The 17,411-nt window shown below is 45.5% G+C and overlaps 1 protein-coding gene across 4 annotated transcripts in view; it reads left to right on the plus strand.

The window, feature by feature from the left end:
• The first annotated feature begins 10,144 nt into the window (after positions 1-10,144).
• The window catches only part of TBX20 (T-box transcription factor 20), a 117,886-nt gene continuing 110,619 nt past the window's right edge, over positions 10,145-17,411 (plus strand). For all 4 annotated transcript variants that reach the window (XM_085607482.1, XM_085607484.1, XM_085607485.1 and 1 more), the window contains exon 1: positions 10,145-11,127. In XM_085607482.1, coding sequence (XP_085463608.1) covers positions 11,001-11,127 — 127 coding nt within the window. In that variant the 5' untranslated portion in view covers positions 10,145-11,000. The remainder of the gene's footprint in view (positions 11,128-17,411) is intronic.

The following is a 17,411-nucleotide window of genomic DNA, read 5'->3' on the forward strand; positions in this document are numbered from 1 at the left end:
ACTTGCGGCTTATGCCGATGACATTCTGCTTTTTATATCGAAACCAAATGACTCTATTCCTGCCTTTCTAGCAGAAGTACGAGCTTACTCTTGTATCTCTGGCTACAAATTGAACGAAGATAAGTGTGAAGTCCTGCCTTTAAATAAATTCACTTTTAAATCGGATTTTAGTACTTCTAATATTACTTGGAGCCCCAATCACATTAAATACTTAGGTCTCCATATCACTTCTTCCATATCTGATACAGTAGCTTTATGTATGCATAAAACCATACAAAAAATTTCGGATTTAACTACTAAATGGCATCCTCTTTACTTACCCTGGTGGGGCCACCTAGATACTATAAAAATGATGTTGTCGCCTATAATATTATATGTCATCTCTAATATCCCGGTGCCTATCGCCATTAAATTCTTTAAGAAAATGAATTCATCTCTTTCTTCCTTCTTATGGAATAAAAAGAAGTCCCGAAAGTCACTATTCAGGCTGACTCGACCTAAAATAGAAGAAGGGGTTAATTTTCCTGACTTCAAAGCATATCACAAGGCATTTCTTGTACGTCAAGCTTCTCTTTGGTTACTTAGTCCCTCAGATGATTGCCCTTTATGGACTACAGTTGAGCGTCTTTTCCTATCCCCTTTCTCTTTTTCTGAATACCTTTCTTTCTCACGCAAACCACAGATTGTATCCACTCTCATAATTAAGCTGACCTCTAAACTCTTGGAACCTACACTTCCTCCCCCACCTGTTACCGTCAATTCCTTTCTCAATTCAACCATTTGGCATAACAAAACCCTGACTATCAATAGTAAACCATTTTATTGGAAAACCTGGCGACAAAGAGGTTTAATATGGGTACATCAGCTATTTTCTAATTCAGATTTCTTGCCCTTTTCTTCACTTAGTCAATCATTTAAGTTGCCGTCCACATTTATACATAAATACAATTCACTTAAGAAAGTAGTGATGAATACCTACACTCAGTTATCTGCCATTCCTACCGCTCACACCACTTCCGCACCTTCCTCACATCTTCACGTTTTGTTACAAACCATCCCTAAAGCCTCCGCTATTTACAGTTATTTACAGAACACAGGTAATACTAGACAGAAATCTAAAATAGAAGAGGCATGGGAAAGGGATTTAGTAGTATCTTGGCCAGTGTCTTTATGGAACAATTTATGGATTAAAATACGCAAATCCGCAAATCCTCTAGAGCAGCTAACATAGTACAAACGTTATTCTTTGTTTATAATAGACTTTTATTCACACCGAATGTCCTAAGCAAAAGATTTACAAATGTACCAGATAATTGTTGGACATGTTCTTCTTCAAATGCAGATTTATTACATATGTTATTTGTATGCCCAACTGTTTACCATTTTTGGGAACAGGTATGGTCCCAAGTTAATCTAATTTTTGGAACCGACATTTCTTTTTCCATTGCCCATGTTTTCCTAGGTAGTCTCTCATCCTGTTGGGAGGAAATTACACTCAATGTTAAAATTATTGATTTATTGCTTGCGGTTGCTTTTCAGCAAATTACTGTCAATTGGAAAGATTTCACAAAAGTTTCCTATCAAGCAAGGTGGTACGCTGTTTGCCATAATCATAGATTAGACACCTCTTTTGTTTATCCTTTACATTTGGCTCCGAAACGTCTAGATCTGTGGTCTCCTGTTACATTGTACTTAGATATGTGTGCCAGTCGTCATTTTCATTTGACACCATCCCAGCAAGAAGTTCTTAAACCCCCTTGATTCCCTTATATGTTCCTAGCTTATTTGTTATTACATGTTTTTTTATGATGCTTCATCTATATAGTTTTATTTTCTGTGCTTGTACTTACAAATCCAATTCATTTGTTCTTCACTATTGTAATACATTTTATTGGACTGATTTGACCTTAACAATGTGAATTATGTATCGACACCTTTATTTTTTACCAATAAAGTTACCCATCATCATCATTATCTTTATTCGGATATGCATTATCCATAAAAGTACAAACATTACTCATAATCACATACATAGTCCATCATCATTAAAATATTAAAAATAAAACTCATCATTAAAACTAATCTATTAAAATATTACTAAATTATCCATAACTTGATATCATCGACGATGTTAAAATAACAGTGTGCAAAGTGCAAATATTTCACGGAAGAGCAACTTAAGACGGGCAAATCCTTAAATCTCAGAAAGGTTACAGTTAGCAGCATTAAATGAAAGTGCAGGTGTGCACAGTACAAAATGTAAATACAAGCAATACAAAGTCCAAAAATACATATTGTACAGCCTAATCCAGCAATCATCAATTCACAGCAAAACGTGAGCGGATGGCCATTTTCAGGAAGGTGCACACTCGATATGTTATATCATCATCTTTAAGCTGGAAAATAATTTTGTATGCAACCGTAAAATCCGTTGTGCCCTTTGCCCTGAAAAACGGTATCAATAACTGCATACTATATTTTTGATAAAAAGAGCAAAAGAACAGAAAGTGTAACATAGACTGTTTCCCTAAGTTACCACATGGGCAAACCAAGTTCTCAATATTAGGTTGATAACCTATAGGGAAGCACAGCAGATACTTTATTGAGCCCGATCTAAGACGAATAAGAAGGCTTCGCTCCCAGCGAGTAATATCTCTTAAGAGATAACTAATAGAAGAGCATAAAGGAGATCCGCCCTCGCCTGTCATTAAAATATATTGTTTCACAGATACTTTGGCGGATTCCTGGGCATATCTCGCATTCCCGTAATATTGATATAAAACTTTGCGGAAAGTCTTTCCATCAATTCCATCTAGTTGCTCAGGATTATTAAAAATATACTCTAGATTGACCGCAGTCAAATTTGCCCGTACTTGGGCCAGCCAAGGGATATCACCGCCCTTATCACATTTTAGACAATCTGCCAGAATCTCCCTTGTTAATAAGGCTGCTGGATTTTTCCAAACCTTTAGCCAAAATAAAACAGGGCGGGACCTAATGTAATCTTCCAAGAATGGCATTCTTAACTCGTTATGGCATACAAAGGTGGACGATGAAATTGGTAGGCCCAAAAGTCTCCTGCAAGATCTGTTTTCTTCAGCCTGGACACTTTTCAAATTTATATGGCCCCAAATATCAGCCCCATAGGTCATAATTGGTACACATTGTGTCCTATAGATTTTAAGTAGGGACAGTACCACCTCAAATCTTTTCGGTTGGAGAAGATTTATTACTGAGTTTATGGCTCTTGAAAATTTAGTCCGTCCATAAGCCAAATGTGGTGTCCAGGACCCATTATCAGAAAATTGTAAGCCCAAATAAGGGAAAGTGAGAGTGCATATCAAAGAATCAGGACCCAAGGTAATAGTATTAATGGAACGTTTCTTAGGACCACAACACATTAAAAAAGATTTTTTTAAATTTATGCAAAGATCCAGATTATTCATAAAAACTGCAAATCCCCTAACTAAAATTCTCAAGGCATTAGGTGTTCGGCCCATTAAAACAGCATCTTCTGCATATAATAAGGCGGGCAGTTTGTTACCATTAATTATAGGGACATCGGTGGTTTGGTTAGACAGGACATTATAAAGTTCATTAATATATAAAATAAATAGGAGTGGGGCGAGAACGCACCCTTGTATAACGCCTCACCCAACCACTATGCCTCCTGACACTGCCCCATCCATACTTATCCTTACCCGGGCCCTTAAGTCCCTATGCAGATATGCTAAAAAATACACCAAATCTTTATCTAACCCATAATCTAGAAGGCATTGCCAGAGCCTGGCTCTATTAACAAAATCAAAAGCGGACGAAAGGTCCAGAAATGCCAGGTAAAGAGGACTGTGTCGGGCGATAGTGTATTTCCCTATGATTAAATTAAGATTCAAACACTGTTCCACAGTACCAAGATGACTACGAAGACCCAACTGACATTTATTCATTTTATTTTCATCCTCTGCCCAAGTTCTGATCTTGTTAAATAGAACTCTCCCCAATATTTTAAGGGTGTTATCGATTAGGGAAATGGGTCTGTAACAGCTTGGGTTCGATCTATCTCCTTTTTTTAAAATGGGATAATTACAGATGTGGACCATGTATTTGGGATTTTTGTTGTGATTAAATTGTTAAAAACGTTAAGTAGCAGAGGAGCCCAGAACTCTGGCCTTGATTTTATAAGGTCAATAGGCAGCCCATCCGGGCCTGGGGCTTTATTTCCTGCTCTCTGGAATATTGCCTCCTCGACCTCAATCAAAGAAATTTGAATTTGGGTAGGCATAACATTTTCCAGAGTCTCTTCGCATTGGGGCGGGGAGGCATATATTTTTGAGAAATGAGCAACCCACACTTCACTACTTATATTGCAACTTAGGGGGGTAGATGTATTCCCAAATTCTCTCAGGGACTTAGTGGCAGACCAAAAATTGTTTATATTATTAAGTTTGGCAGCACAAGCCAGGTTATTCCAATACTCGTTTAAGACCACGTCTCGCCTTAATTTTATTACACTTTTATAATTGTGCCTTAGGGTTCTAATAAGAGTGGGATCTCTAGGGGAAACTGATAAAGCTGCTCTGAGATCCCTATTAGCCCTAGAGCAGGTGTTGTCAAACCACCTAGGGTCAAATTTGTGAAGGGCTGCAGGTCTGGAGATCAGTTCCTTAATGCCTACACATAATAGAGTAAAAGCAGAAACTGCCTCTGGGTTGGGGTCAGCCAAAGTGAGACAAGTCTCACAGAGAGATGGATAAGTTTTTACCATCTTCTGGAAGACCTCCCTACAATCCATACCCTTCCATTTAACTCTTAGACTATCAGTTGAGAGTTCTAGGTTTCCCGCTTCCAATTCTCTTCTAATATTTGGTCATGGGGCTACCCTTAACGAGAACGTAATAGGATTATGATCACCAAAAGTGGATGCCCTGACCTCTGCCTCAACTAAGTAGTCTTCTAATGATGGAGATATGAAGACATAGTCTATAGTTGAGGCTCGTCCTAGGCCTCTATAAGTGGGTAATGGATTATCATTAGTGTTTGCAGCTGCAGCTAGCGGCTGTCGTCCATCCCTCGGAGTTTGTCTGTCTTCTCCTCTGTCCATTGGTCTGTTTACCTACTCAGACATTTACCCGTCTATCTACCCATCTCTAAAGTTATTAAGGGCTGTCTCGCCTCTATTACAAGGCCTGTGCTCCTCTGACCGGAGATGAGGCGTGGACTCCGCTCTGATCAGATGGTGTGTATGGAGTTTGGCTGCAGCGTGCACCGCGCGCGTTCACAGTGACGTATTAATGACGGAACTGAAAGCAGCGCAGGGGCATGTAGAGCACCCTGGCAGATTCATGTAGGCAACTGTGTTATTTGTTTAAAAACGTGCCACCAAATTGCAAGAGGCGCGGTCCATATTTTGTGCCGGAATACTTTCTCTGCCCAACAAAGATTACTGTTCCCACCTCTTTGAGGTTCACATTCGTGTGTTGGTGAGTGTGTGTGAGTGTGCATGTTTGCTTGTTGCTGTGCGCGCATGTATGCTCGACTGTTTGACTACCTCTGAAACTGATTGCGCGCTTGTGCCTGTGTTTTCTCGTAGTCTCTGACTGACACTGTGTATATCTGTGAGACTGTGAGTACTGGTGTGTGTCTGTGCTTGAGTTGCGTTCCTGTATGCATATGCGAATCTCCACAACTATCTGTGGGTTTGTGTGTATGTGGTTACATTGCTGTGTGCTTCAGTGTGTGCGCGTGTGTGCCATTCTTTGTGAGTTTGACTGACAGATTCTGCGCGTTTGTGTCTGTGTGCATGTAATGATAGTATCTGCGTGTTATCATGGGCGTGTGTTTGTTTTTGGTCTGCTTGTCAGAGACTCTTGTGATGTGTGCCTGCCTGAGCATGTGTGTGCGCGCGCGTCTGGGTGTCTCATTGACGGTGTACTGGTCTGCGTGTTGTTGGTGTGCGTGCCGCAGACGGAATGTGTGTGTGTCAGCCTGTGTGTGTGACTGACTGGAGTGTTTGGACAGAGGGGAAAGCTGGGCTGTCATTCGGGTGTCAAGCCTCGCCTGTCACTCCATTGAGGATTACGTCTGCTGTCAAACAGTCTGCACAGGGGACACGAACTGCGCACATGTCGCCGCCTTGTCTCGCAGGGAGCCCGGTAGAGCCGGCTCTGCTCTCCGGCCGCCCTGTCTGCTGCCGGGACCCAGTTATCTCCGAGAAAGCAGTGGAGGCCGCTTTGGGCGTCAGAGGGTGAAGGGAGAGGGCCCGGGGATTAGGGGCTATGGCCCAGGCTGGCACCGGAGGAGAGGTCTGCGCCATGTACACAGAACATGTATGCACTCCACGTCCCTTGTTTTAGAGAAAGACACAAACTTTATATTAAAAATGTACCTTCTTGCGGTGTTCTTTCTTCACCTCGCCCGGGATGTCTCACGCGACAGCTCAAGTCAGTGCCCATATTCACCGTGTGTCACCGCTACCCTCCGCCCTGGGGACCCCAGGTGATGACATCTTTGTAAACTGAACTGCGTGGCAGGGGGTTGAGGTCAGGCAGAAGTGCCCTCAGTAATGCTAAGAAATATATATGTTGTCGTGAGTGCATATTAACACAACAGGAAGGACGCCCGCGTAACGGTCGCTTTCTATGTGGAATCAGCGGCCACCTTTCTTGCCTCTGGGCGCAATTGCGCACGTGCAAGCTGCACGCTGAACACTTCCTGAAAATACATGGTGGTGGGTTTAGGACGCTGCTGATGGTCATTGTTTTTTCTTAGTACTAGCTGTCGTGTTTGTCTGTTATATTATTTTATTTAATGTTGTATTTTCATTTTGGAGTGCTGTGTTCTGTAGCGCTCCATGAGACATGTCGAGGCCAGCGTTTTACCCCAAAAATGAAATAAACACATAAAAACTAGGTGCCATCTGTAATTGCATGACTTTTAATTACAATATGGCCGTTGTGTATGAAAAGATATACAAAGGTGTTATTACTAGTCATAGTAGAGGTGGTGGCATCAGCTCGGTCTCGTAACCAACATTACAACGACCAGAGGAAGAACCGCGGAAAGTAAAAGTGTTCGTAAACACTAGGGAGACTAGTTTCTTTCTTACATTGATTTAACATTTAAACAAACGACCCGTTAGAAAACTGCTTGAAGAGAGACCCAGCATATTTGACTCGGGGTTAAAGGGAATATTTCAATTTGTATTGTCTTTACTTTTGTTATTTTAGATTACTTTCAGAAAACACGTCACAGGAGGAAACCATTGCGTAAATTGGTGTCACCTGGTAAAAGGGAATGTACTCTTGATAAAAGCTCACACACACAGACAGACATGTACGTCTTCAATCACCGGCACAGACACATAGACACATGCACACAAACGGAGACACACAAGCAGGCACACGTTTTCAAACATCAACACAAACACGCGCGCACACACACGATAGACCAGTTATTCACCCACTGGCACACACAGACACACACACAGAAATAAGTACACTTATACAAGCGCCGATACACACCGAAAAGACACACACACACAGAAATAGGTGCACTGATACAAACCCCGGTACACACCGAACACAACTGACACGCACACACAAACACACACAGACATATATTACATTTATACAAACACCGACACACCGTACAAACACATACAGACATAGAAATAATCACATTTAGACAATCATCGGCTCACACAGAACACACACACACGAATAGACACACAGATGCCTTTCAGTGCCAAACATGCAATGAAAGCAGGGGTACTACAAGCCTTCCAGTTAATGCGCAATGCATCCCTCGTTCCCCACGACGGGCATGGGGGCCTTTCGGGAATGGGGCCCACGGAGCGAGTAAGTGACCTACAGGGAGCGTGAAACAGTTAACTGGGGTCCCGAACGTGGGTTCTTATATTTCAAATACGGAACTGTCTATTACAAGAGCGGTGCGAGCGGAACTAGTCAGCAGTCAGGAAGGGATTAGTTATGCGCAATAACAGGAAATCCTCGCATGAGGATGGCGACTACCTCCTTGCTTTATTTTATTAAAATATGTCCGAGAGTGGTATATCTGTATAAACATTGAGGGGGACACATTGTACTCACCGTTTGCGCACCGTATAATGAGCTGTTCCGTAAATGTATAATATTATATGAACCCGTGCATTATGTTTGTCTTTACCATAGTGTCAGGGATTAAAAGCGCGACAAGCAATCTAGCACAGAAAAACACAGCCCCGCATCCACATCTCCGACAATAAAGCGCTGCGACGCAGTGCAGGGTGGATCTCCGCCCGCGTGTAGAACAAGTGCAGTGAGGAGCGCGCGAGCCACAAACGAATCACGGCGCCCCTAACTGCGCGCTGACAGGTCTTCTGGGCGCGCAGCGTTGACACTAGTGCAAAGCAGTAAAACACGGTATTACCGTTAATGTATTTAGCACATTCGTTACCAGACTTAGACACATTAAGGTGCGCGAAGTCGGAAATACCCAAAACAAAACCTAGGTGAGTGTATGAGTGTATGAGCATGTTTAACACCCCCTCCCCCCCTCCTCCCCCCCCCCACACACACACACCACCACACACGGACGCATGTATATTTCAGTGTATACATGTATGTTTCTATTTATTTTGGTATCATAACATAGTACAATATCTTTGTTGTATAAGCATTCTCTCCATGCCATTGTACTTGACTCTGTGTGTGCTGTGTCCGTGAGTGTGAATCTGACCGTGTATACACAATATACGCCGCATCGAAATCAAACACCTTTAAAGTAAAAACACTGTGCCCTCTCTCTATTCCGCACAATGATGATGTTTAGCGGGCATTGGTTCTTGTGTTCTCTTTAGTTGGAACGCACTTTGGGTTTTGCATTAAGGTGATCTGGTTTTCGTACATACGATAAATGTAATATCGTATCGAAGTGTTGTTATTACGTTCAATCTTCTTTTTAATTTATAATAAGGAACATTTCGGTTAGGGCTGTTAACTGTATATTATTTTGAGCTGAATTTAACGACAACAATCCATGCCCTCATTTTAATGCTCATCTAAAAGAACGTTTCATTTTTTTTTTAATTCCTGCTAATAAAGCTATAAATCATCAAATCCCAACTGATTTTGAGAGTCTCAAACCACGTGCCCGCCATTTAACCAAACAGCAACGTATTTTGTGCAGCAATTACCCCCAAATAAGTCTGAACAATGTATAACCTTCTGATTTTATTTGATTTAATTTATTATTTTCATTTAATATATTTTTTTTTTAATTGGGCTATCTTTAAACATTTCCTGATATTCAAGGGTGTCGTTTTTATTTGTGTTTTTTTTAAATAAATTGGGTTATTGGTAAGCACGTTCAGATTTTTTGAGGGTGCTGATTTTATTTGTGGTTTGTTTTATGAAACTGGGGTGTTGGGGACGCTAAAGTGATCAGGAAGATATCCGCGCACTGCTTGTGGTGCCACACGTCTGGAACCTGTCCTCTCGTGGGTTTCACGGCCCAAAGGTAAAGACCACTCAAGTTCATCTAATTACACCCAGATCCTTGCGTCTAAAGGTGCAGAGACGCGCAGGTGATGCACGCGAAGCGCAAAATTGTGTATGTTTGCGCAGCGCAGCCCGCCACCCCGTCAACTCCACCCGCAGCGCCTGGGGTTGAGGTCAAAGCGCAAAGGGACGAGCTACGAATCTAGCGTAAGAGTGCGCTGATTTCAATTGTCCGAGTGGAGTGTCGCCGTATTCAGCACCATCCACCCCCCGCACACACGCCAACGCCTTCCCGAGTCTGCCTTCTAGGAGCAAATTACCCGAGAAACGTCTCACGTCAGCACATACAGCGGGCACTGCCACCTGCAGCGGGCACCGGCACTCTGCGCCTAAGGGTCAGCTCCCAGGCTTAGGTGGGCGCCTACCAATGCAGAGCCGAGACATCAAGGGTCACCCCCAGTAACTCCCGCCCCCTGCAGATTCACACACTGACCAACTTCTCCCCAGCTCCAGGTCAGACTCTATATTCACTCTCTCTCTCCTTATCAGAGGGCTGACGTCCTGCTCGCTGATTGGCTGCGGGCAGATAGGATGGCAGAGCCCGTTCCATTAAGGAAGGAGAGGCCGGGACTGGGGCCAGTGCTGCCCTGAACCACAGAAGGAGGCACCTGTGGCATGCAGCCATCGCCACAGTCTACAGGACCGGGAACTGACTCCCCTGCACCCCAGGGCGAAAGAGGAAGCCCCCGCCACCCCAAGAGTATCTCTGCACCCGTCCCAGCACGCCCCAGGGAGCTCTGAAGACGCAGCAACTTGATTCGGGATCCGTAGAGGCCGGAGGGAGCACGGCTAAGGAAGAGGGGGGCTGGTTCACTCCGGACAGCACCACCGATAGAACCTGGAGCAGACTCCCCTGCACCCCAGGCCGTAGACAGGGCCACCCTCCGAGGAGCAGCTGCACCCACCACTTCTGACAGTCTCGGCGCAGGACCCCTGCAGGCACCGAGCAGCACGCACCGCCCGTCCCCCCAGAGACAGTCAGTGCTGAGGTGGGAAGCCGCAGCCCATCACCTGGGGAGGATCTCTCCCCCGGCCCCGTCACGTGCCCAGCAAGACCCGTCACGGTCAGTTCATAGAGAGAGGGCGGATACAGAGGACGCGAACTCTGCCCACCCACCAGCCCCGGAGAGAAGCTTGCACTGTGGCACTGCACTCCGCAAGCAGCACGCATACAGCAGGACCCGGCACTTTAAATCTACGGAAGAGGCAGCAATCGCCACCACCTGAGCGGGGCTGTGACAGGCGCACTCAGAGACGGTAAACTTCACGAGATTGCACTCGTCCGTCCTTCTTCTGACTTCCTTGGACCGTAGCAGAGTCAGGTCACAAGTCCAGGCTTCTTGAGACCGGCTGGACTCCAGACTCCCAGTAACGGGCTGAACCTGGACACGGGTGATAACTTTCATTCTCTGCAGTGGGACGGCCTCCTGTCTTCCTGTGAGGATGGAATACACAAGCTCCGCCAAATCGCAGCTCTCCTCGCGGGCCAACGCCTTCTCCATCGCCGCCCTCATGTCAAGCGCCAGTTCCAAGGAGAAGGAGGCCCAGGAGAACACCATCAAACCGCTGGGTGAGTAATATCCGAGTACCTGCATGAGTGGTATGGACTCCTCGTGACGCTGGGACACCGGCACAGTAAGCGCATGCGCAGTGTTTCTGCCGTACCGAGAGTCATGCACCTGGTTCCACATGCTCAGACTCTGAGGCACTTACATCCTTATGCACAGGACGCACCCATAGCCAGAGCCCAATACAATGCGCATGCATCTTCATATATAGAACCCTCGAGCACAGAGATCCACGTGCGCATAGTTTATTTTATTTATTTTATTTTATGGGTTTTTATATAGCGCGGACTTTACCCGGAGGTGTCAGAGCGCTTCACAATAGGAACAGCGATGATACATGAGGAGCAAGTTACAAAAGCAAACGTTACTTTACATGAGGCAGTAGTGACACTTGTGCAAGTATCAAGAGCCAACAGATTACAAGAGGTAGCAAACGATACGTTACAAAAGGAACAAGTGGCATGTGTGCAGGTTACAAAAGCGTACAAAGTACACGAAAAGGTGAAAAAAAAACTGCTATTGCCCTCATAAGGGAGACTGCAGTGCACAGAGCTAATCAATAACGCACACATATCTCTATGCACAGGAACCCCATGCCCAGGACCACCTCAAATACAGTCCCCCATGCACCTGCAAATAACTTCTCTAGTACTATATAGTCCCGTGCATACAGCTCCTTATGTATACAACTCGCCGAGCACTAAGATTCCCATGCCCAGTATTTCTGCTGCACGTATCTCGTGGGACAGTGGCTCGCGCACAGAACCCGTCACATGTAGAACTACTCATGCGCAGAACTCCTGTGCGCAGCACGTCCTATGCCTCTACCCCCGCACCCCCCTAGCATAGAGAACAAGGGGGCTTCACTGAAGCACGGAGAATGGTTGCGACTATCCGTCCAACCTTAAATCAAGCCGAGCCTACAGTGAAGTCTCCAAAAACACATCCACCCGCAGCGAGAGCATCCGGGAGTCCCACCCCAGTGACTTCAGTGTAATTATTGAGTTGGCGCTAGTTGGGCCGGGGCCCTCGAAGTGGCCGGTACAAGTCACGTGACCCCAAAATGCTAGCGGGCTACTGCAGTGTGCGCAGCTGTGTCATCGTAAGGGCTGGAGGGACCGGTCAGGGCATATGCCAGGAGTCCCGTTCGGAACAATCTTTACATTTTAATATCCAGTTTCAGCTCAATAATTCCCCACGATGCAAAAGAATAATGAATAAAACCTTAAAGGCCGAGATAGAACACTTCCCCAAAGGCCTTTTGGAAGTCGGGGCTCTGGGCAATTTCCCAGTGGACTATTCGTATCACGTCTCTGATTTCCCAAAGTTAATATGTGGCCTTTAACCAAGGGGGGAATAACAGGACGCGTGCATTGCGACTGTTCAGTTTACACACAAAGATGTCCACATAAATCCACTATAGCTGGGCAGTGCTGCTTGAGGTTGCGTTTCATGCCTGGTCGATGACAGCAGTAACACAGCTGACATCCTCGTGCGCTGTCTCCGTGCTTTTTTTTCATTACATCAGCTCTTCGCGGTTTCTTGGGAGTCTGTTTTCCTTCCCTGACAGCTCCAGTACGCCGTGTTTCTCTGATATCTTTGTAAGAGCAGGAGACAGCTCGGTATTCGATCCCTGTACCTTCCACGGCGCAGTAGGAATTGTCCGGGTTTCTGTTTCTTTGCTTTCCAAGGTTTCTTTCTCTGTACCTTCCACTGTCCAGTGGGCAGTGTCTTCGGGTTTGTGTCTCTGTTCCTTCACAGTGCAGTGGGCAGTGCCTTTGAGTATCTGTGTCTGTTCCCTGATAGTGCAGGAGGTGAGACAGTAGCTCGTGGTTTCTCTCTCCGTCCCTTCCACAGAGCAGGGGAAAGCGTGTCCTTGTTTTTACACTCTTCACAGAGCTGAAAACTTTTATGGTTGTGTCTGCCGAGTACAGTGTCTCCCGGTGCCTTCCCTGTTCCTTCACAGTACAGGAAATACTGCCTCCCTGTGTCTTTCCCTGTACCATCCGCAGTGCAGGAGATAGTGTCTTCCTGTGTCCTCCCTGTACCTTCGAAGTGCAGGAGATACTGCCTCCCTTTCTCTTTCCCTGTACCATCCGCAGTGCAGGAGACATTGTCTCCAGGTGTCTTCCATGGACCTTGGAAGTGCAGGAGATAGTGTCTCCCGGTGCCTTCCCTGTACCTTCACAGTACAGGAAATACTGCCTCCCTGTGTCTTTCCCTATAACTTCACAGTACAGGAACTACTGCCTCCCTGTGTCTTTCCCTGTACCATCCGCAGTGCAGGAGACATTGTCTCCAGGTGTCTTCCCTGTACCTTCGAAGTGCAGGAGATAGTGTCTCTCGGTGCCTTCCCTGTACTACCCTCTGCCGTGCAGGAGACAGTGTCTCTCGGAGTATTTCCCTGTCCCCTCCAAAGATCACGAGACCGTGTCTCTCGGTGCTATCCTTCCATTGACACCCTGGGGCCTGACCCTGGCCTGTCTGTCTCCACTGCCTCGTGTGTGCCGACCTGTTTCGGCCCACAGCGGTGGTCATGGAGTCGGTGCCTGGACGGTCTGGGTTCTGTCTGTTCCCGGGGCTGCTGGGGGCGGGATGTGTTATTCTTACAGAAGCTGAGCCCTTATCTACAGATCAGCGTTTTATTGCCCGCTCTCCTTTCCGAGGCAGGGGGCTGTCCAACAGTAACCAGGCGCGCCGTGCCCAGATCGCTGCATCCTCTAAGAGTGGGGTTCAAGTAGCTGAAATCGTCGAGTCCGACTCCACACAGGAGACAGTAGAAGACACGGGACTGGTGGCTCGTGTAGTTGTGTTTATTGATTTGCCACGGCGAGCACAAGCCCAGTGAAGCCGATCTTTGAGGAACGGTTGCAACTGCGATATCAGATAAGAATAATCAATTTACGGTTATTTCAACGCATGCAGGCGTTTGCAGCCAAAACTGTGACTTAATATGGTTCCTTTGCACTAATGAATACATGCTGTCGCATAAGCATGTGTCTGAAATACACGGGTGCCATGTTTACCTGTGGCTGTTCTACAACATTAGTGAACTGGCCAAGAAAACATAATTCCCAGGAACGAGGCTGTGCCCTTTGATACATTTCAGTTTGTCACCAGAAGCACGTCACTGACGTTTCCAACCAATAGAAAGAAGGGCATTGCATTTTTCGTTTCATATAAAAAACTACAAAACGATTGGCCTCTATTTTATAGTCCAAATGGCAATCTTTGTGTTCTGTTGACCTCTTTCTTTGATTTTACTTCGTACCACAGGAACCCCTCGTTGGCATTACTGGGCCCGGAAGAAGAACAGCCACATGTTTGTCTCAGAGGCTTCTATCTGGACATTCCATGTGCGTGCTCGTCGATGGTGCTGCTAAGTATGTGCAACGCGCGTGTTGTGTTGCGCTGCACGTTGCACACTTTTCTGTGCATTTCTTAATCCTTGAAGAGCGAAGATATCAGCACGTATAAAACTTGTTCAGGCAGAACCGGGTCACAGCACGTACACTGCGTTGGGCGCACTACGTTTCCTCACTCTTTCCTTTTGCCCAAGAATAAAAGCTCATAATATTGGTGTTCTGTCCTGGTCTATTTTACCTGCCTGGGCTGCGAGCGTCTGCGGTTTTTATTGCACTGATGGCTCACAATACACAGAGAGCTGCGCCCCTCCACCCGTGGGGTCCCGTCAGCGCCCCCTCCACCCTGCGCAGGGAGGCGCCTGCGACCCTCAGTCACCGGCTCCGGGGCTCGCGGCTCCCTGACGAGGAGGGCGGCGTGAATCCGGGTGAAAACCCTGATACTAACCGAATTAACTGGATAATATGAGGAGATTGTGTCTGTGTGTGTGTAAGGGACATCCCGCGAAACAATACAATCAAACACTTCCCTATGCCTGCCCCTAGTGCAGCCGTCAGTTGTGGAGTAGTAATGCCCCGCGAGATGTACTCTCTTTTCATCTCCTCAGTGCAGCTGGGCTCAGAATCTTACTCCTGCGTTGGCCTGGGCTGGGGGCAGTAATGGCCACCGCCCCACGCTTCTCAACATCTCACTCCTCTCTTCGTGTATACTGAGCATGTAATCTCACGCAACGTCAATTTACTCAGCAGGGTTCTGGCCTCGATAATGTGATTTTTTTTGTAGCGCTTGCCACTGCAATGTTGTTTTTAGCGCTCTCAAATTTAAAGCGTCAGCATTGAAAACATCTGCACGAAACGGAGTAATAGTCAAATGTTTTGTTACAAGAGGCTCTATTTTTTAAAGAGAAATTAAAGGGATTACTCCGTGTGTGTGTGTGTGTGCTTGTGTTCAAGAGCTAGAGTCTCAGAACGAGTAAACATCATACGAGTGCGGTACAATTGTATCAAAAAGCCGTTGAAATAAATGTCACCAGTACTCCACATGTCTGGACAGTGTGAAATGAACACGCTGTGCACCAGCGGGGGATGGATTTTCACATTTCCACTTCTCGCTCGACTTTTAAGAACCGCTCCGGAAGTGCCCTTTAGAAATTGCATATTAAAAAATGTATTTAGTGATAGCAGGCACTGAGGTAAAGGTGTCGGTACACACTGAAGTGAACGCCGCGGCAGGAAGTGAATAACCCGTGTCAGCAGACACTGAAATAAATATAGAAACAAACAAAAGAAATGGAAGTTTAGTAGCAGCTGGAAGGAGGCTATCCACATACGCAGAAGTACAATGAATATTAATCAATGTAATTGAAGTTGGATGAATACAGAATAGAACGTTTCGGCACTGCAGACACGGAAATGACGTTGTGGCCGAAAGTGAAATGAGAGTCCAAGCATGCTCTTGAGAGTAAGTGCCAGAAAACACTAAAACGAAAGTATGAACAGACCCCGCAGCAGGAAGCGACGTCAGTGGTGGAGCACACAATGACGTGAATGTGTGCAGCACACAGTCCGCAATGAAAATACCAGAGGAAACTGATGGAAAGCATAAGCAGACACCGAAAGGAATGTGGCAACAGCTGCGGAATCAAAAGTATCAGCACATAATGAAAAGGAATTGATCAACACTGACTGAAATAGAAATATTGAAATAGCAGCAGACACTGAGGTGACACTAAAAATGGCTCCCAGGTTTGTATAAATGATGTCTTCCTGGTGAGGGATAAGCACGTGATTTTATTCCAATCCATACATAAAGGTGCAATTCTCATTTCCTTATTGAAGGCATGCTGTGGGGTCTCGGGTCACTTGTAATACAGAGTAGCCTGCAACTGTAATAGGTTTTTACAGTTGAGTTCTGACATCTCAATGCCTGCTCCCAGCTGCCACGGTGACAGAGAGGCGGGGCATCATTTAAAACTGCAGTTCAAACAGAGCAGTGTAGGAACCTCTCCAGCACTAGCGAAGGAAATGTGAAGTAGAAACGGAGTATGTGTATAATTAGGTATTTATTCTGTAGGAACTGAGTACAACAAGTACCACCAGCTCTGACAGCACAACGGATAAAGTCCCCCAGAACTCCCCATTCAAGTCATAACATTCTAATTACATATACAGGTTCTAGTCCTAGACCACGAACCCACTTAAAGCGATACACCATCGCTACAAGCAGCTAAAACACAACTGACATGTTGCCCTGTTCTGTTTTTCTTGTTATAAGACTTGACAGAAGAAACAAGATATTTATGGCAGCATGGTTTTTTTCATTGCTATATTTAGTTAAAGAAAAGCTCAAATCTCCTCATGTTTCCACACACTCTGAGCCACAGCATTTTAAAATTGGCATACATTATACTGATATATATTATACTAGTATCTCATCTTGGTGCAAAAAAGACTGACTGCGTTTTGGTGGCTTCACTGCACGGCACAGATCCTGCTTGTATCCTTGTGTGCAATGAACACGAAAGAGCAGGACACCAAGAACTGAAGTGTTTGTGGGAAGGGCGATGGGAAGACCACTCATTTTAAGGAATGCACTGCACTCTGCCGCACGTTGAAAGGATATTGTGAGTCACCTTGGAGTTCCATGACCCTCTGTCCTGTTTTTTTTTATAAGATCAAGAAACTCCTCAGTGACCTACAACAGCCATACAATGTGTGCCAGGAAGTATTTTATTCCTTATATAATACAAATCTGTCCCAAACTTTCTCCGTACACTATGCATGTATAGAAACAAATAACCCACTGACACCCCCTTGAGCTTAATGAATATATAAGAATGCTTTGCCATTGTTTATAATTTCCAGGATATGCGCAGGTACCTGTTTTTCGAACCACTGCCCTTTGTAATTATCACAGTTCCTCT

This window comes from Triturus cristatus, chromosome 5_2 (genome assembly GCF_964204655.1).
Source record: "Triturus cristatus chromosome 5_2, aTriCri1.1, whole genome shotgun sequence".
Lineage (NCBI taxonomy): Eukaryota > Metazoa > Chordata > Amphibia > Caudata > Salamandridae > Triturus > Triturus cristatus.